The sequence below is a fragment of the Pleurodeles waltl genome, chromosome 1_1 (genome assembly GCF_031143425.1).
Source record: "Pleurodeles waltl isolate 20211129_DDA chromosome 1_1, aPleWal1.hap1.20221129, whole genome shotgun sequence".
Taxonomy (NCBI): Eukaryota; Metazoa; Chordata; class Amphibia; order Caudata; family Salamandridae; genus Pleurodeles; species Pleurodeles waltl.
In genome coordinates, this window is record NC_090436.1 from 704,729,325 (window position 1) to 704,757,296 (window position 27,972).

A 27,972-nucleotide genomic window follows, 5' to 3' on the forward strand; every position below is an offset into this window, starting at 1 on the left:
CAGAAACCCATCATGCAGCCCTACTGGACGACTCGCACGGTTTGGGCAACCCCAATCTTTGCACCGTATATGAGCTGATTGCTATTGCAGCACATGCTGCACTTCAATGACATTTCTGCTGCGTTTCCACAGGACCATCCAGACCACGACAGGTTGTTCAAAATTTGGGCTGTTGTGGAACATATGCCTGCCAGGTTCCCAGTGATGTATACTCCTGGAAACAATATAGCAGTCAATGAATCCTTGATCCTGTACAAGGGGCGGCTGCTGTTCAGGCAGTACATTGCAAGCAAAAGAGCTCACTACGTCATCAAGCTGTACATTGTATGTGAGAGCTCTTCTGGGTATATGTACAGCTTGAGAGTGCATACAGGTAAGCACTTAACACTAAACCCTATATGTTGCTCTCACACGATAGGGGTCACAGGGAAGATTGTATGGAGCTGGTCCAGCCACTCCTTCACAACTGTTATAACCTTTATGTGGACAATTTATACACAGTAGTAGAGCTGGTCAGTGAGCTCTACAAACTGGCATTGTGGCCGGCAGTACAGTTTGTTGTAACCGCAAAGGATTCACACAGAAGCTTGTTTGCAAGAAGCTCAAGAAATCCCAGAGTACTGCGTTGCATTCCAACGAACTACTCGCAGATAGGCGTGATGTATATATGCTCACTACAATTCATGATAGCACTTCTGTCATCACGCTTTGGGGTCAGAGATGGCTGAAGTCTACAAGCCCACCTGTATACTTAATTACGATAAGTACATGGGCGAAGTGGACAGGAACGACCAGGTTCTTCAAACATACAAAGCGTGTCGTAAAACTCGCCCTTGGTACAATAAGCCGTTTACCCACCTGATCCAGATGGCAATATACAATTTGTATGTGGTTTATTGCAAGACAGACACAGGAAGACTTGTGTCTTTTCTAGACTTCCAGCTGTCTGCAATTGAAAACCTCACTGCTGCTACAGAAGTTACAGAGTTGTTACAGAGTTGTTACTATTGTCCCCAGTGCCCATCTCAGCCAGACCTCCGGTTCCCTACTTGCTTTACGTTGTATCATACTAAAGTAAACTTCTGGGAAATCGACTGACCTGGAGCTGCCGTTGGGTAAACCTTTCAGTCGCTGTGCATGAAAACTGAATGTCCATGGGCCAATGCTTTGTTAGGCAAGTAGCCACAGAATTTTAGTTCATCTACTTCAGGAAATCATGGACTTCCTTATAGCCTGCTCGACACATTTATCCACTGTCAGAACGTGGTAGACGTTCTGGTTGATTAACGTGCATTATAGTCCCCACACTGCACATACTAGTGGACTGTACTTCTGCCACATTGTCACGGAGTACCCTGTGTGGCAAAACGTTTAAGGCGGAACAGAATTTTGAAGTGCTTGTTAGGGGACTTATGTATGCTACACAAGGACCAACCTGATTGCCAACGAGAACCAGAGTAAGTTGAATAAGACAAACAAATGTTGTGTGGGACATATTCACCAACATTTCTACTTTTTGAAAGTGTGCAAGATCAATTTGTAGCTGCCCTTTCGAAGCAAAAGTAGAAGAGTTGGTGAATGAGTCCCACAGGACATTTGTTTGGCTTTTTACTTTTGAGACCTTAGGTAGTATTCACCATCATCTCTGCCTTAGTTTCAATGGTAGATGTGCTTGCTCATTTCAAGGAATAGGCCTCACAAGGCATACTCGGACACCCCAACTTGCATCCATAAACTGGAAAGAGTTGGATTTAGCAAAGTAAGTGGGCTGATGGCGCATGAAAGACATGTTTTCTTGAGCTTAAAGTAGCTAATGGCGGAAGGCATTAGTATAGGTTCACTTGGCAATTATACAGGATTGGTCAGGACTTTGATGAGGACAGATACATGAACAGGTAAGAAAAGCTTAAGATAGGTGTGGTTTCCCAGGGATAGTGCACAGGTAGAAGGCAGATAGCAAGGGTAGTACAGTTGCACATCATCTACACCTATCAATTCAAACCCACTGGTGATACGCTGGCACTGAAGGACAAGGACATGTATGGGTCACTGTTTGATCTGCTTGCCATGTTCATTCTCCATCAGAACTTAGCAGATGTTCATTTTGCTGTGTAATAGGTGCATTACAGTGACAGCACTGCACATAACAATGGCTGGGACATATACTACGTTCCCACAGACTACCCTGTGTGCCAAACACTACCATTCTTCATAGTTCATGACATTCTCTGTAGGCAACTTTGCAAAAATTCCCCAGCATGTCTGCCTTAGTTTTGAAGGTAGATATGCTCGCTCAGTTCAAGGGATAGGCTTCACAAGGCATTCTTGGAAACCCCCAACTTGCATCCACAAACTGGGAGGAGTTGGATTTAGAACAGTGAGTGCGCTAAAGGCGAATGAAAAACATGTCTTCCTGAGCCTCATGTGGCTGTCATGGGAGCCATTAGTAAAGGTTCCATATGCATGCCTTCGGTAGTGTTCAGGAAGAAGGAGGTGGTTACTTGACAGGTGGTAAAATGTAGTCAAACTTATTCCCTCCTGTGGTGTATGAATGCAATGGGCCCTTGTCTGGCAGCGATAAATTGATGTGAGTGCAGCAATTAGTTGGATTGGGCCCATAGCTGAAAGTGTGTGAAAGTGTTGTGTTTTGGGCGTAAATGGACCATAAAGCAGTTGGTGCCGTGAATAACTTTATGGCTCTTCTTCAGAAGGCTTGGTTTCAATATTCAGATCCTGTGATAAGTAGTCATGCCTTGAAACCATAATTTCTGAAGGTGCTAAAACCAACCAGTGGGAGTGGTGGATTAACTAACATACTAGTACCAAGGGAGTCCAAAGATGCAGGACTTGCGTGGTTCTCACCAGTTTACCTTCACCCTGAATCCCCTTCAAATCACAAACTTTGCTTAAAAAATACATTTTCCTTGCATTTCCGGAAGGAAAGTCCTGGAATCTGCAGGCAGCCACAAATTTCCTACCAACCACCGTTTCCTTAAGTCTCCAAAGGAAACCGTTGCCTCACTTGGGTGGGTGGATGGTCAAGTGACCCTGAGAGGGAAGGGCCCAAAACGAATTGTGGAGACATCAAAATTACCTATCACAAAACAGCCTGTTATTTTAAGGCTGCCACTTATGTCTTTGGTCTTGGGCTCAGCAGCCATATAGGCAAACCTACCAAACCAAAACATTTCTGAGAACTAGACACCTGGGGCAGTCCACGAAGGTGTGGAATGTGTGGATTCCACAAAGTTTTCTTACCCAGAATACCCTGCAAAGGTCAAACGTTGATTAAAAACACTTCTTCCTTGCTTTTCTGTAATTTAAACTACAGGAATGCACAGGGATCCACAAAATTCCTACTACCCAGTGCTTCCCCACGTGTCTTGATAAAAACACAGCCCCATTTGTGTGCCTGTGGCTAGTGCCCGCGTCCGGAATGGATCACTTCAGGGTCAACAGTAGCCCTCATCCAAGGACTACCATACGCCCCTGTGTGATCCATTTCTGTCACAGGCACTAGGCCCAGGCACACCAGTGGGGTAGAGTTCTTAATCTGGACAAGTTGGGGGAACGCTAGATGGTATGATGTTTCGGATCCATGCATATTCCTGCAGTTTACTTCACAGAAACACAAGGAAAAATAGTGTTTTTCTTTAACGTTTCACCTTTGCAGGGTATTCTGGGTGTACACTTTGAGGAACCCACACAAGCCACACCTCAGTGGTCTCCCCTGGGTGTCTAGTTTTCAGAAATATCTGGTTTTGTTAGGTTTCCCTAAATGGTTCCAGATCCCAGGAGTAATTAGTACACTCAACTCAGTTATCATTATCGCCACATTATGTTTTGGGCTCTTTCCTGCTGCAGGCACTTGGCCTACCCACACAATCCGGAGGCTTGAAGGAATGCTGTGTGGAAAGAATTTTGTGGCTTCCTTCGGATTCCAGAACTTCGCATAGCTGAAATGTGAGGACAAAGTTTTTTTTAGACAACTTTTGAGGTTTACAAAAGGATTCTGGGTGACAGAACCTGGTGCGAGCCCCACAAGTCACCCCATTCTGGATTCCCCTAGGTGTCTAGTTTTAACAAATGTATAGGTTTGCTAGGTTTCACTAGGTGCCAGCTGCGAAAGACGCCAAAAACCACAGCTAGGAACATTGCAAAAAAGCATCTGTTTTTGTTGAAAAAATGTGATGAGACCACTTTGTGTTTTGAGGCATTTCCTGTCACGGGCACTAGGCCTACCCACACAAATGAGGTACCATTTCTATCAGGAGACTTGGAGGAACACAGAATACAAGAAAAATTGTTATTGCCATTTGCCTTTCTCTACATTTGTGCCTTCCAAATGTAAGACAGTGTGTAAGAAAGAAGTCATTTTGAGTAATGCCCTGTAATTTACATGCTAGTATCGGTACCTACACATTCAGAGATGTGCAAATAACCACTGCTTCTAAACTCCGTATCTTGTGCCCATTTCGGAAATGCATATGTTTCCTTGATACCTATTGTTCACTCTTCATATATTTCACCAAATGAATTGCTGTATACCTGGTATACAATGAAAACCCTTTGCAAGGTGGAGCTCATTTATTGGCTCTGGATACCTTGGTTTCTTAATAAACCTACAAGCCCTACATATCCCCGCAACCAGAAGGGTCCAGCAGACTTAACGGTATATTGCTTTAAAAAATCTGCCATAGGTGGAATTGTTACAGTTTTTTTTTTCAACTCGATTTCAATATTTTATGTCAACGGTTACTTTCTATAATAAAACATTGAAGGATCTACACAAATGACCCCTGGCTGAAATCAGAATTTTGTCCACTTTTCAGAAATGTTTAGCTGTTCGGGATCCACCATTGGTTTCATAACCATTTCTGTCACTAACTGGAAGGAGGCTGAAAGCACACAAAAATAGTAAAAATGAGGTATGTCCCAGTAAAATGCCAAGACTGTGCTGAAAAGTTGGTTTTCTGATTCAAGTTTGCCTGTTCCTGAAAGCTGGGAAGATGGTGATTTTAGCACCGCAAACCCTTCGTTGATTCCATTTGCAGGGGAAAAAAAAAATAAATAAAAAAAAAAAAAACACAGATGCTTTCATCTGCAGCACATTTTCCCAAAAATCCCAACTTTTAGCTGTATTTTGGCTAATTGCTCGGTCTCCTTCAGGGGAACCGACAAACTCTGGGTACCTTTAAAATCCCCAGGATGTTGGAAAAAGGACACAAATTTGGCATGGGTAGCTTACGTGGACAAAAAGTTATGGGGCCCCGAGTGTGACTTACCTCAAATAGCTAAAAAAGGGTGCAGAACTGGGGGGGGGCAGGAAAGGTCCAGCAGCTAAGGGCTTAAGTGCTGATGGTGGGATGCAAACGCATCATTAATGTATGCTTAAAATAACTCACATAAGGGATCACTCAATGTGTATGAAGGTCGCATAAAGTATTTTAAAAAAAATTAAAAAAAAATCTTATACCCTGTATTCCCTCGCACTTATCTTGCTCCGCTCATGATTTATTCAGGCCGAGACCCTTCCTGCTCTGCAAGGGTGGGAGAAAGGTTGCCCTTGCGTGGGTGGTGAGCTCAAAGAGGCTGTCTGCAGCATCTAGTCAGTTTGGAGGGCAGAGGCGGGAACATCCTGACCTTCAGGCAATTTTGTTTATCGTCCGGTCCTTGCATAAAAACGCATTATATATTTTCCATTTACTCAGCAATGAACAGATAAATTATTCTTAACTGAGACATGGACTAACCCTTCCTCTGCCCCGGATATTGCTCTGGCTGTACTTGCTAATTACTCTATGGTTCACTTTAGCAGAGTTAGCGGCAGAGGGGGTGGTGTAGCTATTGTATTAAAGAACTAACTTAAGTGCTCAACCGTTTCCCTTCCCACCTTAGCACAAAGGCCCCAGGTTTCTGTATTTCTACCTCAGCACAACTATCCCTTGCAGGGACCTTGGTATATCGGGTACCAGAGAGACTTTAAGTCTCTGAATGACACCAATGCAAATCATCTAATGCAGCTCTTTAATTTCATTTTCCTTGGGACTGCAATATAAAAATCGAAAATGCGTCAACAACAACTTTGCTAGAAAAGCTGGCATCCCCAAAGTTCAATCAATTTGTTAATTACTGACTCATCAGGTACACTACATTCTCGACCCCATTTTCTCAAATATGGAACTTAGTGTTCGAAAGGTAGAAGATATTCCATGGTCAGACCACTCTCTAATTACTTGTGACATAGATATGGGCTTTACGTAAAGAGATGCTCCAATCACCCCTAGATATTCTGGGGGATGGGAGAAGGCTAAAGTACCAGAAATAGTCAGTGTTAAGGTGTTCAAAGCTAATATTGACTGGTGAGGTGGAGGCTGATACCTTAGGTTCGAGTACATGGCTTCTAGAGATGGCATACAAGGTGGCCCCCAAAAAACATAGTGGCACCTTCATTCCCCCTGGTTTTTGATGGAATTGGTAGAAACAAGGAAACGCTGTAAACATCTGGAAAGGCAGTGGGGACATTATTCAGCAGAGGATAAGGAGTTCTGTAGGCTAGCACTGAAGCATTATCATGGATTGATAAGACAGGCTCAGAAAACCTTTTTCTCTGAACTAATACTTTATGCTGGTAATAGGACACGCAAAGTCTTCAATAGGGTTAAATATTTTCTCCAATCCATGACCCTCTCACAGCCTATTACTGCGCTGGCCACACTATATAAGTATTTTTCATGCAAAAGACTGTCAAAATTGTGACAAATCTAAAACTAAACAAGGCTCTATAGGGCATTAAGATTATATCCACAGGCAACTGGCAGGGGAGCACAGATAAGCTGTGTGAATTTTCTCAGATCTCTCACCAGGAGTATGAGCAAGCCATTCTGACATGCAAGTCAGGCTCAGCAAAGGATCCTTGTCTTCCCAAGATTATAGCTAGGTGATTACATCAATTAACCCATTTTGAACTATTTATTCAATCATCTAGGTTCCCGTCTTGATGGAAAGTAGCTAGACTGATTCCTCTGCTAAAAAAGCAATTGGTCAATTCAATTTTAGGCCTATTTTGTTACTACTCGATGCCTCTAAGATGCTTGAAAACCTATTAATGCAAAGCTATCCTCTTACTTACAACAGCATAAATTTCTTCACTCTTCACAATCTGGGTTTGGACCACAACAGCACGGTGACTGCAGTGGCTGAAGTGGCAGACTATTAAATTGGCACTGGATGAGGGTAAACAGATCACCTTCATCCTGTTGGATTTATCAACTGCATTTGACATGGCTTCCCACACACTCCCGTTACATGTAGAGGGCATTGGTGTGGTTGGCGCTGCTCTGGCATGGTTCCACTCATTTCTGGAGAATCAAACTCCAGCAGCGTGGCTGGCCCCATATTCCTCAGAGCCAAAAGTGCTTAAATGGGTGTGTGTTAAAGGGCTCAGCCTTGAGCCCTCTTCTTTTCAATATCTATATGGCTCTCCTGGCCTCATTTGTGGTACCTTTGGGGTCCATATTACATCTTATGCAGATGATACCCTGCTCCATATTTCAAATGGACAAGGATACCCCAGAGTCCTACTAAGCCTTTAAGAACTGTTTGGCAGCTTTTTTAAGTGGATGGGAGCCGGCAATCTTCAGTATGACACTGGAAGAACAGAAATCATGCTATGTGGGTCTCCCGTGCCAAGATGGGATCAGGAATGCTGGCCAGAGTGGGGGACCCCCAAAAACGTAAACCACCACCCTAGCACGGAATATAAAGGTTAAGTTTGAATCTAATCTCTCCATGCACAGGCATATCTCTATTGTAGTCAGGTCATGTTTTACCTTATTAAGATCATTAAACAAGTTTTTGTGACGGGTTCCTTTTCTGGCACAGAGGACAATAATCTATGCTGCATGCATTATGCTAATATCCTGTACCTAGGTCTGCCTCACTATCCGCTAAAGAGATTGCAGATTGTTCAGAACGCAGCAGCTAGATTACTCTTAAAAGAGCCTAGGCATCTGTCAACTGCATCGGAAGGACCTCCATTGGTTATCTGTTAAGGAAAGAATTAAGTTAAGGCACTGGTCTTGGCTCAGAGCTTTCTATGGCACATACCCCCGCTATCTTTCAATGAGGCAACAGCATTATTATCAGTCTAGAACCATCCGTTTGTCTGATGCAAACTTACTATTGTTGTCAAGGATCAAAAAAACTGAAATGGCGAAGCGCGTCATTCTCCTATCCTGCAGTTCAACATGGAACCAACTTATACTTCAATGTCACAAGATCGGGGGATGTATATCTTTATAGGAGGGCTGTAAGTGCCTGGCTAGTCGATCAGACCTTTTTAAGGCTTTACTCAGTAGACTGGGTGAATTGCTGTAGTATATTTAGCACCGGGACACTCTGATGAGGATCTATTGCACTTTAAAAATTCTTGATTGATAAAACCCAGACAAAAGCATTTTGATGTTAATAAGGCTAAGATGGACAGGGAAGTATTCATATAGTGATAAGAATGAGAATAGGACTACTGCATGTGTCATCTGAATCTCCACCTCATAAGGAATTAAGCAAAGGAAACACTTAAATGTATCTACAGGTGTATGGTGTTTTATAGGCAGAAACAGGAGACAGCCTGGTTCGATTATTGAGTGGTGAAAACAAGGCCAGTTACTGTTGTTTGCTGTCTATTATGTGTCTACATCTGATGAGTAAAAGCTTTTATACCCACCCAATTTCTACCACCCTCCTGCTCATACACTATTCCAGAACAGAAAACAGAGGAGAATTACTGTAAATGTGGGAAAAATATTAAGGAGAATAGAGCCAGAATAGAATATCTAAAATTTCAGTTAATTAGCAATATGGTTAGAATGTATTTCAAAAGAATGTGTTAAATGTTGGGAATTAGAAAAAATTTGAATTCCAAAACCTTTTCAACATAATCAGTGCATACACTTAAAATAAACAAGAAATACAAATTAAACAGTGTATGCAGATTACAAAGAGGATATACTCACTTGTCGGACTTTCGCTATGGGCTCGTTGTTAGCTGGACAATATGAAGTCAAAACCTAAATGGAAAAAGTAACTACACTTTACAACTTACACATATCAAAGAGACATAAATGTTAAAAATATTTTAGGTAAAGGCCATGGATTTGGTAGTAAAACAATCGCACTTCACTGGCAAGGTCTCCTCCCAACCTGATACAGTTCTGCTGATTGGGAAAACAACATCACCACCATCTTGTGGAGAGGAACAGGCCATGGGCTTTAAACATGGAACCTATAGGCCTCCATAACTCGGCTTCGCTTATAAGTACAATGCGTACAATATAATAGCCACATACACAAACACATGCAACATACACCTGGATGGGATTAGGCAACAGGGTATAAATCTGGCTGAACATTGGATAGACTGTCTCAGCCAGTGCCAAATAACTAGTTTTTTTGTGTGGGAGTGAAAAGAAATATAATTACAGAATAGTGAAAGTAGATCATTAAATGAAACTTTCTTTTTTTTGGTGCCAACTCCACTTGTGTGGCAAACAGACCCTGTACCAATGTTGGGATACTCCAAACTATGGCCCTTTGGGATGTGGAATTCCTATCGCCAGACGCCCAGGACATATTGTTTGAGGTCAAAGGCAACAAGTTTTCATGTTCATTTTGTCCTTGGGACAAGTAAACCTAACCCCCCTGCAGCACAAACCCTTTGGCTGCCAGTTTACAGAGAAGGGATTTGTCTGCAGTTGAGGTAATGTGTGTGTCCAAAAGTTAATGCTGTTCGAACTTGTTTTTAAGGTTAATTAATTAAAAGCTGTCATTATTAGGGTGAGCACTGTAAATAAAAGTTTTAAGGTCACACTGCACTATTGGCAGTGGCTACAGTTAAAATAAAAAAGAAATAAGTGTACACACTTGTTTGAAAAGTTTAACAGTATGAGGCTAGGCATAATGCTCACAGAATGCTCTCTGATTAGATGCAGATGTTTGCAGCAGCTTGTAAGCAAGGGTGATTCTTTGCTTTCAAAATTCAATGTTCTGGAAAAAAAACCAAGCAAGCAGGAAAACAAACGTTTCGCTTCTATGAAATTTTAGGTGATATTTCTTTGAAGCGCCCTGTAGCAAAACATGTTGATGCATGCTAGTATTTCCCAAAAATATTCCTAATGGAAAGTCAGTGTAACCATTTTCAACAAGATTATAAAAAGCATAAAAATAAACAAGAACTGGCAAAGCCAACCGATCCAACATTTTTTCGTGAGTCTTTTGGTTTTGTCTGGTTTTACCATGGCTTTTGTAACACTTTATTCTTGTGGGAACTGCCAGGCCCTTACAATTGTAGCAAACACTGGCAAAAATAAAAAATGTTTTTGGTCTCAAAAAGCATACGTTGCCACCAGTGGCATAACAAAGGTCTTGCTACCCCCTTCTGGGGGGTCCCCTCAGCACAGCGCCTGCCCTGAGTTAGTCTGGAGGGAGGGGCCCTCCATGTTCTTTGCAGGGGCCCGCTCCAGTTTCATTACGCCACTGATTGCCAGAGTGGTTTCTTGCACGGTACAAAACTACTTTGTATGCCAATATGCTCCTTGTGGAAGAGCAGAATGAAATCACTCACAATAAAGCCAGCCAACAGATAGAGAAATAAATGTTTATTCAAAACAAAGGCCTAAATTTAATGATGGCCTTTCTCCATCTAACGGCACATTAGCGTAATTTTTCGTACTCTAATGTGGAATTAGATTGCCAAAAACACTGCACCATATCTACAAAGAGGCACAATGCATGCACTGCGCCACTTTGTGACCATTTGTGCCACATTATGCATGCGCCATGCATAATGTATGCAAAGGAGGTGTTCTGGCACAAGGAGGCCCGCAAAAATGGCACAATGAAGTAGAGAAGATTTCATTGTGCCATTTTTGGTTTCATTTTAAATGCCTGATGAAAGCAGGCGTTAAAGGACGCACCCATTGGAATCAATGGGCCTCCTTGCATTTACTAGTGACAGATATTTTGACGCTAGTGGAGCAAAGCGCTACAACAGAGTAAAAAGGTTTGACACTATTGCATCTAATTCTGCCATGGTGCACCGTATCTTAAATGGTAGCGTTAGGGGCGGCGCAAGAAAAGTGCTGCTTCACAATGTGGAGTGCCACTTTTCTTGAATCTGGGACAAAATGTCTTCGTTAATACCAGACCTAATTAGAGACCCACATCTTAAAGAATGTCACTTAATTACACCTATGGTAATTGTCTTTGAATTAGTGGCTTTCATGAATTCACAAGAACTTACAGAAGTAGACCAGGAAATCATACTCCTAGAAAATATTTGTGAACTGTGTTTTAGCACAAGCAAATATGCATGTGTAGATTTGTTCATGTCAAAATCTTTTGAGCATTTACAAGTTAAATTTCCCTCCAACCTTTTTACAGGACAAGTAGATGTAAGAAGCAACCTGCCCCCTGGACAAGTAGATATTTTATTAAATTCCACACCCCTGGCCCTCATTAGGCGTTTGGCTGGCAGTGGCAGCCACCTGCCAAACTCGAGCTGCTGAGAGACTGCCTGTGCAGTCCAAACACCGCCAGCCCTATTCAGAGTTCATCTCAGGGCCTTAAAATTGCAGCCAGCTCGTAATCGAGCCGGCAGCAAGGTGGCGATGCTGCCGGTGCAGCATCACCCGTCACGTATTCCACTGCCCATAATTTGGGCAGTGGAATGCACGATGGTGCTGTGAATGGAGGGCCCCTGCACTGCCCATGCCAAGTGCATGGGCAGTGTAAGGGCCCCCACGAGGCTCCCGATGCCCCCATTCCGCCAGCCTTTCCATGGCGGTGGAACCGCCATGAAAAGGCTGGTGGTATGGGGACTTGTAATCCGGAGGGCAGCTCTGCCCTGGTGGATTACAACCGCTGGGACCCCCAGGCTGCTGGCTGGCAGCAACCTGAGAGTGTCAGCGTTCCGACCGCCACTGAATCTGGACCCAAAACAGGTGAGTCCTTCTCCTGGGGGGTGGTTGGGAGTAGAAACTGGACACAGGGTAAAGAGAAGAGTTTTTCCTTTCCCCATGTGCCTGTTTTCAATGGATTCCTGCTCCACAAACGCTTGTGAGGTTTGAGATTGTGGAGCAGAAATCCCCCACTAGCAACACTAGGCACCGGGGATGTATTGTTTATTTTATTTTGGGGAGCGACCCCTTAGACAAGTGTCGCTCCCCTGGGGCATTACTATAGCAGTGTTTTGCGCCCCCTCCCCCCACAGGGGCAGATCGCCCATTTTTTTGGCCGATCAGCCCCCCTGGTTGTGGGGGGCGTGAGAGGGGGGTGCATCATGTCCAAACCCACTTGGAACCAGATGATTATGTATATGACAATGCTTTAGGGAAGCGACCACTTAGGCAAGGGTCTCTGCATTGGGGGCAAGATTTTTTTAAAGTATATTTTGCCACTCCCCGGGGCTAAATCGGCCATGTTTTCGGAAGCCCACTAGGCTCCAGGGATCATGATGTGTGTTTTTTTGTGGCTACGGGGCACCCCTTCCGCCGCCCCTCGAAAGGGGCACCTCACTGATGCCCATTTCTGACCCCCTTGGGGGCAGATCGGAATTATTATTATTATTTTTTTTTAGGCCCATCTGCCCCCAAGGGAGGCAGAATCCACGTAGGCACCATGGAAAATTACTAAATGCTTGGCGGTGGGGTGTTTGTCACCTGGCGAAGTATTTGCATTTGTGGTTATAACAGTTTATTTCTCCTCCTATTTGTTCTAGTTTAAAGCTTTTGTTTCCTTTGCTGTGGCTCCTTGCAGTTTTGGCAGTGGTTCACCTGTGGTTTGCGTGGTTGCATGTTTTAGGTAAGTAAAAACAATTTACTCCAAAGGAATATTGTTGCCATGCATGAATGACATGTTTGTAGGTAGTGTACTAAATGCAGGGATTGTGTGTGAAATGGTCTTTAGAATTGTGCACAATATTTGTGTTGTCTTAGGTCTAATTTTATTTTATTTTTAGTGGGATATCATTGGTGATTGCTGTGTCTTTGCAGAGTAGTTGCTGGTGAGTCTAGCTTTTTTCAGTCAAGTGAGTGGTATAGTTTTTGAGTACATAACTTTTTGTAGTTAAGCCACACTTTATTATTTATTTTAGACAGTGCTGGTTGTTGTTGGCGCATTTGGCAAGTTGCACAGCTTGGAAAGGATCATGGCTAGCTATAGTGTGACTGCTCAGCAGGTTGTTGGCATGATTTTTGAGTCATCTTCTGATCGCGATTATGAAACTGACTGCATCTGAGGCAGAGGAGGAACTGAGATTCTGACAGGGAGTTTTTTGTCCGAGAGGAATCTTCTGATGAGAAAGCCACTCTCAGTGCAGATTAAGGGCCTGTTTTAGAAGAGGACACTTATATGCCAATAGTGCAGCAGCTTGGGGCTGAAAGGCTTCCCTTTGGAAGACGTGACACCAGGGTTGCCCCAAACATGGAGCAGCCACAGGTGCCGGTCTTTACTGGTCTCCCAGGGTGTAGAGCGAATACGGAAAACTTTTTGCCTGTCAATTTCTTCCAGTTGTTTATGGACAATGTATTTTTGGAAGAGATTGTTGAGAAGACTCATTTGTATGCGGAGCAGTATTTGAGGGACAACGCTGCCAGACTTAAGTCTCAGTCTAAAGCTACCCAGTGGATTCCCACAAATCTGGAAGAGTTGAAAAAGTTCCTGGATTTGACTTTTTTGATGGGGTTGATAAGGAAGCAGTCACTGGTTTCTTATTGGTCTACTAATCCCTTGATGGCAACGGCTATATTTCCTGCAACCATGACTCATAATAGGTATTTGCTTCTTCTTCAGATGCTGCATTTTGTTGACAATGCTTTAGCCTTGCCACAAGATCACCCAGATTGTGACCGTCTTTTATAGCTTAGGCCTGTCCTTGAACATTTTGTAGATCAGTTTTCAGAGGTGTTTGTTCCAGGCAAAGAAGTGCAGACGAGTCTTTGGTCCTGTTCAAGGGGTGTTTGGTTTTTAAGCAGTACATTCCTAGCAAGAGGGCACGGTACGGAATTAAGATGTATATGTTGTCTGAAAGTAGTACAGGATATGTGTATAATTTCCGGATCTACACTGGTAGGGATTCCAGTATTGACCCCCCTGGTTGTCCGCCAGTTTTGGAGTAAGTGAGAAATTTGTGTGGAAACTAGGTAGACGACTGTTTAACAAAGGTCACCATTTGTACCTAGATAACTTCTACACTGGACTGCAGTTGTTCAGGGAATTGTTCTGAGTGGACACTGTTGATTGTGGCACAATCCATTCTAACCGGAAAGCCTATCCAAACGAGCTTGTATGTAAAAAAAACCTTGAGGGGACAGTGCAGTGCCTTACGTAGTAATGAGCTGCTAGCTCTGAAATTTGCAGACAAGAGGGATGTGTACATGCTAACTACCATCCAAGATGAGAGTACTTCCCCCTGTGACTGTTTGGGGTCAGGTTGCAGAAGTGCGCAGACCTGCGTGCATTTTGAACTACAATAAGCATATGGGTGGTGTTGATAGAGTAGATCAGAGGTTAGAACCTTGCACTGCTCTTCCTAAGTCTTAAGTGAGGAATAAAAAGTTGGCCATACATTTGTTTCATTTGACAACTTTTACTGATTTTACTGTGTTCAAGGATTGTTCCCCTGAGTCAAGGATGAAATTTGTTAAATTTCAGGAGCCAGTGATAGAGAGCCTTTTTGTGGTGAACAGGCAAGAGTTCCTAGAGTAGCAGTGGTGAAGGATGTGGCTAGATTGAAAAATTGAATACAAACAAAGAAGGGCTAATATGTCGGGAGTGTTTAGAGAAAAGTTGGTCCTGTGTACGGTCCTCCCATCATAATACCAAAAAAACAAAAGTACACAGTTCCAGCCAATAAACTAGTACAAATGTAAACAGTAAGTAATAGAGTCTATGAGTCTGCTCTTATTAGAGCAAGAGCCCTCATTCACCAAATGATGACATGCTTCATCATCAGGCTTTTGCTCCTCGTCAGGCCGGCACTGCAATGCCTGACGGGCCCCTCGTGGGTTGGTTAAATACGATATTTCCAGACCTCTAGCCATTTTTATTTTCACATACCCATATACCAATCCCACATACTAGCACTCAGCTACCGGCATTCTTTACACTCAAAAGATCTCCGGCAAAGAGCCCCCACGAAAAATCACCACTTTCCTAATCACATTCCTCCCACTTTCAAAAAAGACTTGCCCACTAAGAAATGTAGAGTCTGTGTCCGAAGAGGTATCCGGAGGGAGAGGCGGATGTACTGCCCAGACTGTCCTTCAAAGCCTGGGCTGTGTGGCTTGCTGTTTCAGACGTTACCACACCCAGAAGAATTAATGGGAACTACTGTGAGACTAAACTGCCTCTTTTATATTTTCATATGTTCAGTTTCACGGTTGGCATTACTGTCATGTATTTAGTTAGAGCTTTGGTGTTTGTAGTTTTGTACTTATTTCTAATTAGTTAATAGTTTCTATGTAAAAAAAAAAATAATTAAAAAAACACACACAACACGGTGTGTGTGGGGTGGTGCTTGGCTGGCGGTGAACTGCAACACACTGCCAGCCAAACTCCAGTCCACAAACTCTCATCAGCTGGTGTGATAGCTTTATCAGACATGTGACCATCTGAAAGTGATGGGCCTTTGAATGACGCGGTCTGTTGATGCGAGTGTTGTAATGTGCTGGGCCCGTGGCTGGCGGCGTGAATGGTCTTGTGCATGTAATGTAGGAAAGGTGCGTGAATGGACTGTAAAGCGGTTGGTGCCTTAATGCGGCTTTACAGCTCACAAGCTGCAAGTCACTGGTTCAGTTTTTTGGCCTTTCAGTTATTAACAATGCATTTCATTTTTGTGAAATCTCTTATTAATAAAATTTTAACTACTGAACCATCACTCACCATCGTGCCAAATCCAACCAGTATGTGTGGTAAAAATGAAAAAACCTGCTCCGCTGTAATCAGGTGTCGCATTTTAGTGTTTGAAACATCACAGAAGGACGTGGGAACATCATAATGATCTATTACAAAACTACCAGTGTTTCGGTGGTGGTGATTTTTGGTGGGGGGGGGGGGGGGGGGGGGGGGGAGGAGAGAGGGGGAGGCACCTGCATTTTTGGTCCCGGTGCGGCCTTCATCTAGGGAAACCTAGGGTAAGATAATGTTGGGGGATCCACACCTCCCTGAACTCCTACGGGTGTCTAGTTTTTAAAAATGTCTAGGGATGGTAGGTTTCCCTAGATGACCGCCTGTAGTGATTTGTGTTTTGACCAATGACTTCGCGTCGCACCACTTTGCACTTGGCTGAGCTGTCCTGCGTCACATTAGTGGTCACCATTTAAAGACTCCATTTTGTATTCAGCTTAGCCTTAGCATCACCGCCACGTTAAAGGTGCAAGTAGTTTTCTGTACAAAACATGTTATGCAACGTGTTTTCTATTCTGCGTGTTCTTTTCTCACCGAAGGGCTAGGACATAACGTGGAGGAGTCAGTCAGCAAGATAAGAATGTACTAGAATGATGTTTATGGTAAAGCAGGGAACGGCTTAGGCTTGGGTGAGACACCTTGGGATATTGGCCAAGTTCAGACGTGTTTCTTTCAAACCTCAGCTAAAACAGCCAGCATTTTTTTAATAGTTCTTACAAAGCAAGAGGTTTTTTTTCCAGAAAGCTCTTTCTTTCTTGGTTTAAGATATGTGAGAGACCCAGGTCGACAGTGGGAGAGTCAGAGACCTCAGTCAGGATTTAGACGTCAAATGCCTGATATATTTCCCGGGATGGTATAGTTTTCTCTTTCTCGTTGCGGTCGAACCGGGGTCAAAAACTTGGTGGCAGGAGAAGGATGAATCACCAGGCAGGCCCTACGGTGATGCATTTTTAATAATTATTTGCTTTGCATATGAATATATATATACACATATCAATATAGGTGTTTTTATCCTTGTATATATATATATATTTGCTGTTTATAGATTGAAGATTCTTTGTACATGGTCTTACTTCATTTTTCCACATTTCAAAAGGTACACTTTCGGTTATACAGGCCTTCCTTCACGAGCCTTGCAAAAAGATAAAAGAAATTTCTTCTTCAGATTCAGAGGTGCGTTCCAGAGAATCTTTACGACTCCTCTCAGTGTGTGTATTTTCACTCAGTCAGCGGTAAAGCAAAACACCGCAGCACCTGGGACCAAATACGCAGGTGCCCCCTCCGCAAAAACAGGCAATTTTGTAATAGATCATTTTGATGTGTCCACGTTGTGTTTTGTGGCACTTCCTGTCGCAGGAACTAGGCCTACCCATACAAGTGAGGTACCATTTTTAGAGGGAGACTCAGGGAGCACTGGGTAGAAGGACGTTTGTGGCTAACCTCTTCTTCCAGAACTTTCCATTACCGAAATGTGAGGGGAAAAAAAAAAAAAAAAAAAAGTGTTATTTTTCACAAATATTGAGGTTGGCAAAGGATTCTGGGTAACAGAACCTGGTGAGAGCCCTACTTGTCACCCCATCTTGGATTCCCCTACGTGTCTAGTTTTAAAAAAATGCACATGTTTGGTAGGTTTCCTTAGGTGCCGGCTAAGCTAGGCACTTTCTAAAAAAAAACAAGTCAGTTTCCAATGTAAAAATGTGGTGTCCATGTTGCATTTCCTTTTGCGGGCATTAGGCCTACCCACACAAGTGAGGTACCATTTTTATCAGGAGACTTAGGGGAAACACAGAATAGCAGAACAAGTGTTATTGCCCCTTGTCTTTCTCTACATTTTTTCCTTCCAAATGTAAGCCAGTGTGTAAAAAAAAAAAGACGTTTATTTGAGAAATGCCCTGTAATTCACATGCTAGTATGGGTACCCCCAGAATTTAGAGATGTGCAAATAACCACTGCTTCTCAACATCTTATCTTGTGCCCATTTCACCAAATGAATTGTTGTATACCCAGTATAGAATGAAAACCCATTGCAAGGTGCAGCTCATCTATTGGCTCTGGGTCCCTAGGGATCTTGATGAATCTACAAGCCCTATATTTCCCCGCAAACTAGAAGAGTCCAGCAGATGCAACGGTATATTGCTTTAAAAAAATCTAACATCGTAGGAAAAAATTACAGAGTAAAACACTGAGAAAAATGGCTGTTTTTTTCCAGCTCAATTTCAATTTTTCTTTTATTTCAGCTGTTATTTTCTATAGGAAACACTTGTAGGATCTATACAAATGACCCCTTGCTGAATTCAGAATTTTGTCTACTTTTCAGAAATGTTTAGCTTTCCGGGATCCAGTATTGGTTTCACACCCATTCCTGTCAGTAACTGGAAGGAGGCTGAAAGCACATAAAATAGTAAAAATGGGGTATGTCCCAGTAAAATGCCAAAATTGTGGTTTTCTGATTCAAGTCTGCCTGTTCCTAAAACCTAGGAAGATGGTGATTTTAGCACCTCAAACCCTTTGATGCTGCCATCTTCAGGGAAAAAAAACCCACAAGCCTTCTTCAGGAGATCTTTTTTTCAACAAAAAAAAAAAAATTGTGCTGTATCTTGGTTAATTTCTTGGTCTCCACCAGGAGAACCTACAAACTCTGGGTACCTTTAGAATTCCTAGGATGTTGGAAAAAAATTAGCTAGCATCCCCTCCCATCCCAAAATATCATTCATCCATCCATCCATGTTGCTTACTTCCCACATTATGACACTTTAAAAAAAAAAACATTTCCCCTCGCATTGTTTTCCCTTTCATTTTCGTTCTTATCGTTTGAAGAGACTAAAAGCATGGCATCCTCCAAGTAGCAATAAAAAAGTATGTACACACTCCAGTCTTCCAACTCTGACCAAAAATAAAATTTGTAGTATCATTCAAAGATAAACTAAGCTGGGGACATTCTTACATCACAGAACTTGACTCAAAAATGTCTATGTTGCTATTTCAAACTACATCCGAGGTAACAGATTGACATATTAACAAATGTAACCATGTCATTTTAAACCCACAAACATCTGCACTTTGTACTAGTACAGGTGATCAGTTACAGATGGCACAGCAGAGGAAGAAGGGTCTGAAAATGACGGTTGCACAACACCAGAAAAAAGTTGATCTGGGTGCAAAAAGAATTAAAGAGACTTAAGTGTTCAAACCATGCCTCACTGAATACACTTTCTACATTTTTTGCATTTGCATTGTGAATTTAGGAGCAAAATAAGCACTTGCTGCCTGAAATTAAATGTAAGAGAGGGAAAAAATAGAAATTCACTCTCCCTAACTAAACGGCATCGAGTGAGTAGCAGCTCGCTCCTGTGCAAACATTTTGACCACTAAAGCTCGCACTCCTTTTAAGCAACACAGTTTAATTACTCAGTGCTTCAAGCCAGATGAAAACGGTAGAGGGGAGTCTCTAAAAGGGGCACGGCCAAAGTGTAACTAGGAATGCTTTCTAAGAGGTGTGGTCTATGTAATTAAAGTTGTGGCTTAAACAAATGTTAACTAAAATCCTATTCCTCAAATGTGTGCCACATTACCACTCAGCCTCACAGTTTTATGTTAATGCAACCAGGTATGTCACAAAACAAGCACACAAACCTAAAACAAACTAGAGTTAATAGCTTTGCCAATGCTTGTTAGCTATATCAGATGAATAAATACCAACGATTTTGTTGCAAACATTTAGAAATGAAAACCTATCGATTCTGAAAATAGGAGTCTGAGAATTAAACATTACTAAAGGCTATTGAAGGGTAGTGGCCTTCAGAGTTTAAGACTGCCATTCTCCACTTCACACCACTTTCCTTAGGAGTCTCATTCTCTTAGATGCTTAGGCACTTTTTCTACCTAGATCTTTAAGAAATCCTCCAACTGAAAAGCTCACATTTACAATTGGCACATGTGCAACCATCGTTCTCTGTGCACTCTTCAAAAAAGCCAAATATTAGATGTGCATGTAGTCTGAGCACCTTTGTGGACCACTGATCGGCCCTGTGAGAAACTCGCACTGCTTTCTACCTCAACATCTGTGCACTCACTTGTGGGCTGTCTCAAACGAACATCCCACAGCCTATACTCACCCAGACTCTGAGAGGTGACTCAGTCGAAAGTATTCTTTACACAAGAGTCATATCGTTTGAAAAAAGAATCACAACATATTGAAAAAAGCAAGTATCCTTAAAGAATGCAAAGATGAAGTAAAACAAGAGAAATGTAGGCGGCATGGCATTACTGATCTGGAAAACCTCAAGTGTTTTTTACAGTAACTGGTGAGAAATGGATCAGTGTGGTTTTCCACTAAAGTTAAGGGCATGAATACACAGCTGGACAGGGACCAGTTTCAAAGTGTTTTTTAACTACTGCTGGGACTGAGGCCTGGCAGGATCCAACCCACTAAAAGCCCTATCATTACATACTCTCAATCTTGTTCGACTTTTTATAATTATCCCGAAAACAGAATACGTGTGGAAAGAAGTAAGCAGCAGTGGCTATCACATGAGTACATTCCCCAATAGCAGCCTCAATCCTAGATCTCACAAAAGCAAACAGAAGGAAGAAAAAAAAAAAAAAAAAGGACAAGTAAAGCGTGATTACAGCAGACTACAATAGAAGGAGTAATGTAACCAAGTAGTCTAGCTCAGATTGCCAATATTTACAATCCAGTCAGACTTTCCTCCTTGCAAAATAACAAATTTGAAACTAGTATACTTTTCTTTGCCACGTCACTCTCAGAGTGGAGTAGGAAATGTTGGTAGGTACCTAGCACTTACCAACACACCCTTATACATCTACTCACAAAGGACAGTTGAATATAGGCATACTGGAAATAGTCATTACTCTCCAATAGATGGCCCAAGCTCAAGCCTTAAGCCAATTAGAAAGAAGAAGAAATGTGGGAATCACAATCGCAACGCATAGAAATTCGAAGACAAAAAGCTGAAAGTCCAGATGAAAATTGTATAAAATAAAAGTATTAACCAGAAAACACTAACAAAATGTCGAACTGTTAACGCGTCCCTCTATGATAATTTTATTACACATCAGGATTCGTTTTAGGCCAATGAATCTTTTGACCCAGTTGAGAGACTCCTTAGGAAGAGATAGCTAATCAGTAGGTCAATCAGTACGTCAATAATGTCATCAATATTTATTACCACAATGCATTTCACTCTAGTCAAAGACAGTGATCAACTCAAAACACTACCATGACCTTGCAGTCATGAATAATCACACCAGTTTAGTAGAATTTTACGAGTTTCATTCCCTATTAATTACAATTCTAAAAGCAGGTGTGTTAATCTCAAAAGCATAGCACTCAATAACATTGTCATGATTTGGCAACTCAAATAAGACTTAACCAAAGCAAGGAACGCAATTATTAGAACATAACACAGCATCAACATAGATCAACTTTAGCAGAGTGTCATTACCGCGTCAGGTCAACAAAGCATAGATTCAGTCATTTGTCTATTTGCGTCAGTTTAGTGAACCCCTGTCCTAACCACTGATTAGCATTGGCATGTTGGGCTTCATGAAAAACAATTTAGAACACCAATTTGGAAAACATCTAGCTATGGTCTCTGTCAAATGTAAGCAGTTGGTACCTAGAAAGGAAAAGCAAACAGAAAAAATCTCAATTTCATGGCCACAGTTACCCTCCAAAGTTTGGGTCAGCACTCAGGTTCAGTCTTCGTCTTTAGGACATCAGTTGATTCGCCATCAGTCAGAGACTCAGCTCACGGGAAAACAGGACACTTCCCTCATAAGGAGGTAAAGTGTAAATGGGCAATCTAAGGAAGAGGATGGTTTAAGTAAACCAATAAGTAATCAAAAAGAGTGACAAAGTTTCTGGATAAAGTCAATAGCATTTCCCTAACCAATCTCTACTGGTCTCCTGCTCCCTAATTCCAATTCACTTCCTGGTGACAGGGGTTTTTATCCCCTTTTAGTTGTACATTCCCCTAAAACTTGATTGGGCAAATATTACACCCCACTATCTTTAGCCAATTAAAAACAGATTATGTCATTAATCTTTCACCCCACACTAGTTCCCAGATAGTTTATTGGTCCATATGATTGACGTCTTCAGGAGGTAGCACGTCCGGTATGATTTCATCTTTCTGTAATTTCTTTGCACATCTTCGGTCAGTAGCTCCATTGTCTGTACCGGTTTGAATGACCTTGTACATTATACTAATCTACACTGTTGCATTTTGACTAAGACATTTTTACAAGCAATATGAATTTCATGAGAACGGATCTACTATAGTTACATTCAGCTTCTAGTTTGAAGGAAAAAAACAAGAGTTCATGTCCTTTTGCGAGTCAGCACACTGTACGTTTAGAAAACACATTCAATAAGAGAGCCAGGTAGCTAGACCTCGACTCATACTAACTAAGGCCTACAAGATTTATTTTGCCTAACTTTAATAATATAATCATTAATAATTAGTACAAAACTATTTAAATGCAATATTTCATAAACATGCGTCATTTTCGTTAGTCCCCGTATATATTGGCGGCCACTCCCCATGGTCACATCTCAAGTGCACGTTTTAGCAAATTATACTAATACAATTTCTATGTGGCATTATCACACATTAATTCATAAACATTTCATGTTAATATAGATTATATAAGCTACGCTCTCTCAATGCCACCAAGTAAATGTTATGGTGTATGTTTGGTGTGGTTAAAGTTAGCCAGTGATTGCGGCATTGCACTGCCCTTATGTTGCAGTACTGAAGCGAGTTATGCTTACAACTGTGTGCAACCAGAAGTAACATCAGTCTCATTTAATTCCGAGACAACAGGGGCAGGAATCTATAACGTTGGGGAGCGAGGGATGGGGGACGAACAGAGTTCCAGACATGGAAAAACGGGGAAGCAAGATACTGAGTTTGTTGCTGCACAGTCAGTAGAAAGGCACCAGTTTGTGTTTCAAAATAGAGAACCGTTAGGTATTTGTGTGTCATCCAACTGGAACTAGAACCAATTGGTAAACCTAGACAATGGGAGGAAGTCTGACCCAATATAAACAAAAAACCCTGCTAACTCAGATTTCTTTGAGCTCAATTCACTCCAGTGAGATCTGGTCTCTGTTGCTTTAAATAGCATCGGAGCAGCTCGACCAAGTGCATCGAGAACAGAATGCAAGATGAAGGTAAGAGCTAGAAGTGAGAGAATTGCTGAAGGTGGCTTTCTCTCAGTCAATTATTGAGTTCAAAGTTCCCTGGACGAGTACATTTTCGGCAGAAATGAGTGGCAGACAGAGTCCAAACACTGTTGCATTGCCTTTTGAAATGGACTAGATAAAACTCACTGTGGAGTTTTTCCAGAAGAAACAAAAATGCCCCCAAAAGAAGCAGGCACTGCTGAGCATCATCAAGATGTGACATCATCAGATTGATATAGTAGTCTTTTCATGACAAATCTTGAGGTGAGGAAATCACACACCAGGTCTGCAGAGATTTTTATTCCACCGCAGGTTTTTTTCTTGTAGTTTTACCAAAGGAGTGTGGCACTGCCAGGAGGTAGGGCTCGTAACACGTTTTATGTATTTTCCCAGCACAAAACAATTGCCCACCTGCTGTCAACACATACAATGCCAATATATTAAGATACCATTTGGCACAGCCTCTAAGAGGCAATGATTTCCCCTCCCCCCCCTTTAGTGTTATCTTCAACTGGTCTCTTCAAGAGGCACTCTGAATTATTCACTGGTTGGGATTTCACATAGTGTGACCATCCATTCAATAATATTTCTAGATGAGCATTCGCCCGCATATTACAGCGGTGTAAGCAAGAAGCTCTATTGATAAATGACCTTTCCAAATGTTACACCACACACCCAGTTATACTAAAATAGCCGACATGAAGCTTAAAGCATGAACCACGGCCAAACTCAAGAAAAGGCTGCATCGTATCCAGAACACCTCCGCACGCCTCATCCTGGACATGCAATGCCACATCATAGGCCACCTGAGAGACCTGCACTGGCTCCCCGTCAACAAGAGAATCAACTTCAAACTCCTCAACTACGCTCACAAAGCACTGCACAACACCGGACCAGAATACCTCAACAGACAGCTGCTCTTCTACACCCAGACTTGACAGCTCCGCCAACCTCGCAACCATCCACACATCCGCAGAACTACAAACGACAGCAGATCTTTTACGCACCTCTCCGCCAAGACGTGGAACACTCTTCTCACCCACCTGCGCCAGACCAAGGACCTCCTTACCTTCAGGAGACTTCTCAAGACCTGGCTGTTCGAGCAGTAGCAGCGCCTCAGCACCCCGCAACCCCCCCCTCCCCCACACCCCAGCGCCTTGAGACCCTCATGGGTGAGTGAGCGCTTTACAAATTCCCTGATTGATTGATTGAATTGTGAAATATTCTCTTTCATCTTAGTGTTCTTGTTTGACTGGACAAACATTGATGACTGGCAAAAAACTTCCAGTCTCAACCACTGTAATATTTTTGAGAGGTAGCATACCAGTCTATCATTTTAACTTGCAAGCGCTACTGCAGGCTGAAACTTATCATATGAAAATCAGCTTTGGTCCTGCCCCAGAATGGAGAAAGTCTACGCTGAGCATCTAAGATACAGTTCCTCTTAACTTCATTTGTCAAGCCCGAGCATTATTTCTCAACTTTTCACAAGATACATTTTTTCTCAATGGGTAAGAAGGATATACTCAGTTAGTAGACCCTACATTGCTGTGCAACAGGGCCCTAGGCTGCACCTCAATAATAAAAGTCAAGAAGGCTAGAACACTTCCAGGGATGTGTGTCTCATTCACTTTCAGAAGGAAGTTAAAGGCTGGAATTACTATTTTTGGGGTGGGGGAAAAAATGTGCTTGGCAAGGCAGAGATCAGCTTATAACAGTTTTCCTGCACCTGGAGAGTGTGTTTTGACCCTACAAAATCAATCACACACCTATTTTGTGAGATTTAATAGAGAAAGTCAGCAAACAGTTAATGAACCCCTTTATTTAAAAATGGAATTTGATGGTAAACAAAAAGGGGACTAAGTGGCATAGCACAATCCCTATGGAAAAGGTCTCTCCTGTCCTTTGGGTGAATAATATTTTTAGCGCTTAATAGCACAGACTTTCAGTTTTGAAGCACTGAGGAATATGCTACTATTACCTGTGTAATGGGAATAACTTTGCTATGCTCAGAAGGATTAAAGACTGAATTGATTTTGATTGCGTGGCCTGAGGCCCACACAGCTGTTAACCACAACCACTCCTCTTGTTCAGCCATCTTCCTATACAATATCAAACATTGTATATCCTAATACAAAGGCATCACTCACTGTGGCTGCCTCTACCACTTACAGGAAGAACAAAGCTTTGGAGGACATAATTACAAAGGGCACATGATTCAGGTTAGTTATGCCAAACATGGGATCTTGTCCCTGTGCAGCCAATCAGGAGGAGTGTCAAAAAGTACTACATCTCTAGTCTGAGCATTTAACTCCTTCACAGAGTATGGCTATACTGTAGAAAGGAAACAAAAGTAAATGCAGAAGTACTCATTTAGCACAGGAGCACTTGGGCCTACAAACCCCGTGTTTGAATCATCAACAATTACAGTGCAGAGATTTCAGTTTTAACCGGGAAAAAAAATACTTATGTAAACGTCCATATGATAAACAACTCATAAATTCGTCGCTGAGCATGGAAATAAGGTGCAGATTAACATCAGCTCAAGCCTGGAATAAACATCTCTGCACATCAAAACAGAAAACTAATAATAAACATGATTGCCGAAGCCTTATTCATAAGGAAAGTCCCGAATCGAATCAAACTGCATTTTCTCACTGTGGAAACATAACTACTTTACTGGTAATATTGCCCCTGACATTAAGGATTTGAGAGGCCCTGGGCCAAACGTATTTCGACGGCCCCTGTTCGCAACAGCTTTGAATGTATGATTCAGTTATTTCATGCCCTTGTCACTGACAGTGCATAGGCACACTTATCCAAATATGTTTACATCTAACAATCTGGGATAGTGACTTGTGTTTTCAATATTGTACCACAGCAGCAGCTCACTGATATTACTGCAAATAACTCTATGACACCCTCCCATTTCTCAGATTCTGTTTTGATCTAAAAGAAACATTTTATAGATGTCGCATGAAACATAAACACAACCTTTCTCTGCAAAATATCTGTAATGGGGTCTGAAACATCACCCACATTAAAAATAAATGAAAGGAAAACGGTATTTAAAAAATCTGTTTAAGAATGAGTCAACCTAATCGGGGTAAGACTCTGCAGAACAGCGCTGGCTCCATCAGGGTCCCTCTGGAAATATGGCTCTGGGCTAGAGACCACTTTGCCCATGTTTTAAAACTGCTTTGACCCCTGATTTAGTATTAAAATCGAAAAGACGTTTCTAAGAAGCAACGCCGTGTTCTCCTAATTTTGCCCCAAATTAAACAGCTGTTGCATCTGGGGGTATATGTTCCTAAATTAATCTTCACTAAAGGGTGTCGTGACCTGGCGTTTCCTCCATTCAGGCGAAGAGACGCAACAGCTGGAAGCAGGTGGTAGGTGCCCAGGTTTTCATTCAATCAAACCTCACGCCCACTCATGGCACAGAAACAGCGACTGCTCAAAGTCTACCAGGGATATTTTAGGTAGTTATGCAAAACATATGAGACATCACTGGGCACAAGCACTCGATCCGGACAATATTAATAATTACAGCATGGCTAGAAGTAGAACGAAGTCAACTACCTATTCAAATATCTGTACATTAAAGGGAATATTTCTGAGGCGGGGAGGATATTAGATGCTCTATTTTGAGAGGTTCACAGTAGCGGTGATGTTTAAAAGTTGCTCTCTACATGAGCAGCCACAACACAGGATCATAAGTAACAAGGAGGAGGAACAGGTGGCCAGTCGTTAAAGAAAAACCCGAGTGTATGAAATGTCGGGATTCCCCATCTAGCGCATGCGAAGCTCATTCGGTCCTAGATTTGTATTTGCCACCTGATACTCTACATGGCTTTCTAGATGTAAAGCGGCATAAAAAGACAAAATACTACGGCTAGTAGACGCCAGCCACGTGGAGATTTAATCAAACGTCCCCTCCATACACATCACACAACTACAAAACAGTAGCCTGTTTAAAGGAGCGTGCCTGCTGTATAAAGAAAACGCGAGAGAGGTTGAACGTGTTACTCAGTGGACATTCTGAGGATGAGTTAAGCTGTCGACCCGTTACACAGCATGCTTCGCTAAACATAGAGCAGTCACTCTGACAGGCGCACACTCACCTCTCCTCTCCCTCCCCACGCTCCGTTGTATACCCCATGGTTCTCCTCGGCCAGCCCCAACTCCTTCAGCCACGAATACTGCGGTTTGTTGATAAGAAGGGTAGACATGAGCGCTGCCGGGTGCCTGCTGCGGAGGAACGCAAGCTTTCTGGAAAGCAAGAGCCGTCTGGCGAAAGTAAAGCTGAGCTGCTGCATGGCGAAGAGAGAGAAATTGTAATAGGCTAATAGTGCAAGTTCACTTGCAGACCCGCCCCCACCAGGGGTGCAAGCTCATTGGGAGCGCCGGGCTCTACCCTCAACTCAGCGGTGCATCCATTTGTAATAGAAATGTGGAAATAGATAACGGACGACCCAGCCGAACCGAGCAGCCATATTAGAACATCAGACCTTCATGAAAATCTGAAGTAGCGGCAATAATGGCTGGCATATTTCATGCGTGAAAGTGTTTCTCCACTGATTAGCAAGTTTGTGTGTCCGGCTGTGTTAGTGGGCCGTGCCAGAATGAGTCAACGGGTAAATGTATTGATGACTGAGTACATTGATGAATGGACGCGTGAAAACTAAGGTGTGTCAATAGCAAAATGACAACCTACAGTCGTCCTAAGTTTTCAAGGTCCATATATGATGTACTGCTCGATTTCAGTTTTTTCTTTGAATGCATGGACTTGGAGT

The 27,972-nt window shown here is 42.4% G+C and overlaps 1 protein-coding gene across 1 annotated transcript in view; it reads right to left on the bottom strand.

Annotated features, from left to right (window-relative positions):
• Nucleotides 1–27,637, bottom strand: part of ALDH7A1 (aldehyde dehydrogenase 7 family member A1) — a 230,707-nt gene extending 203,070 nt beyond the window's left edge. The window contains exons 1-2 of the mRNA XM_069227229.1: nt 27,301–27,637; nt 9,018–9,071 (exon numbers count right to left, since the gene is read on the bottom strand). Coding sequence (XP_069083330.1) covers nt 9,018–9,071; nt 27,301–27,495 — 249 coding nt within the window. The 5' untranslated portion in view covers nt 27,496–27,637. The remainder of the gene's footprint in view (nt 1–9,017; nt 9,072–27,300) is intronic.
• Between the last annotated feature and the right edge of the window lie 335 nt (nt 27,638–27,972).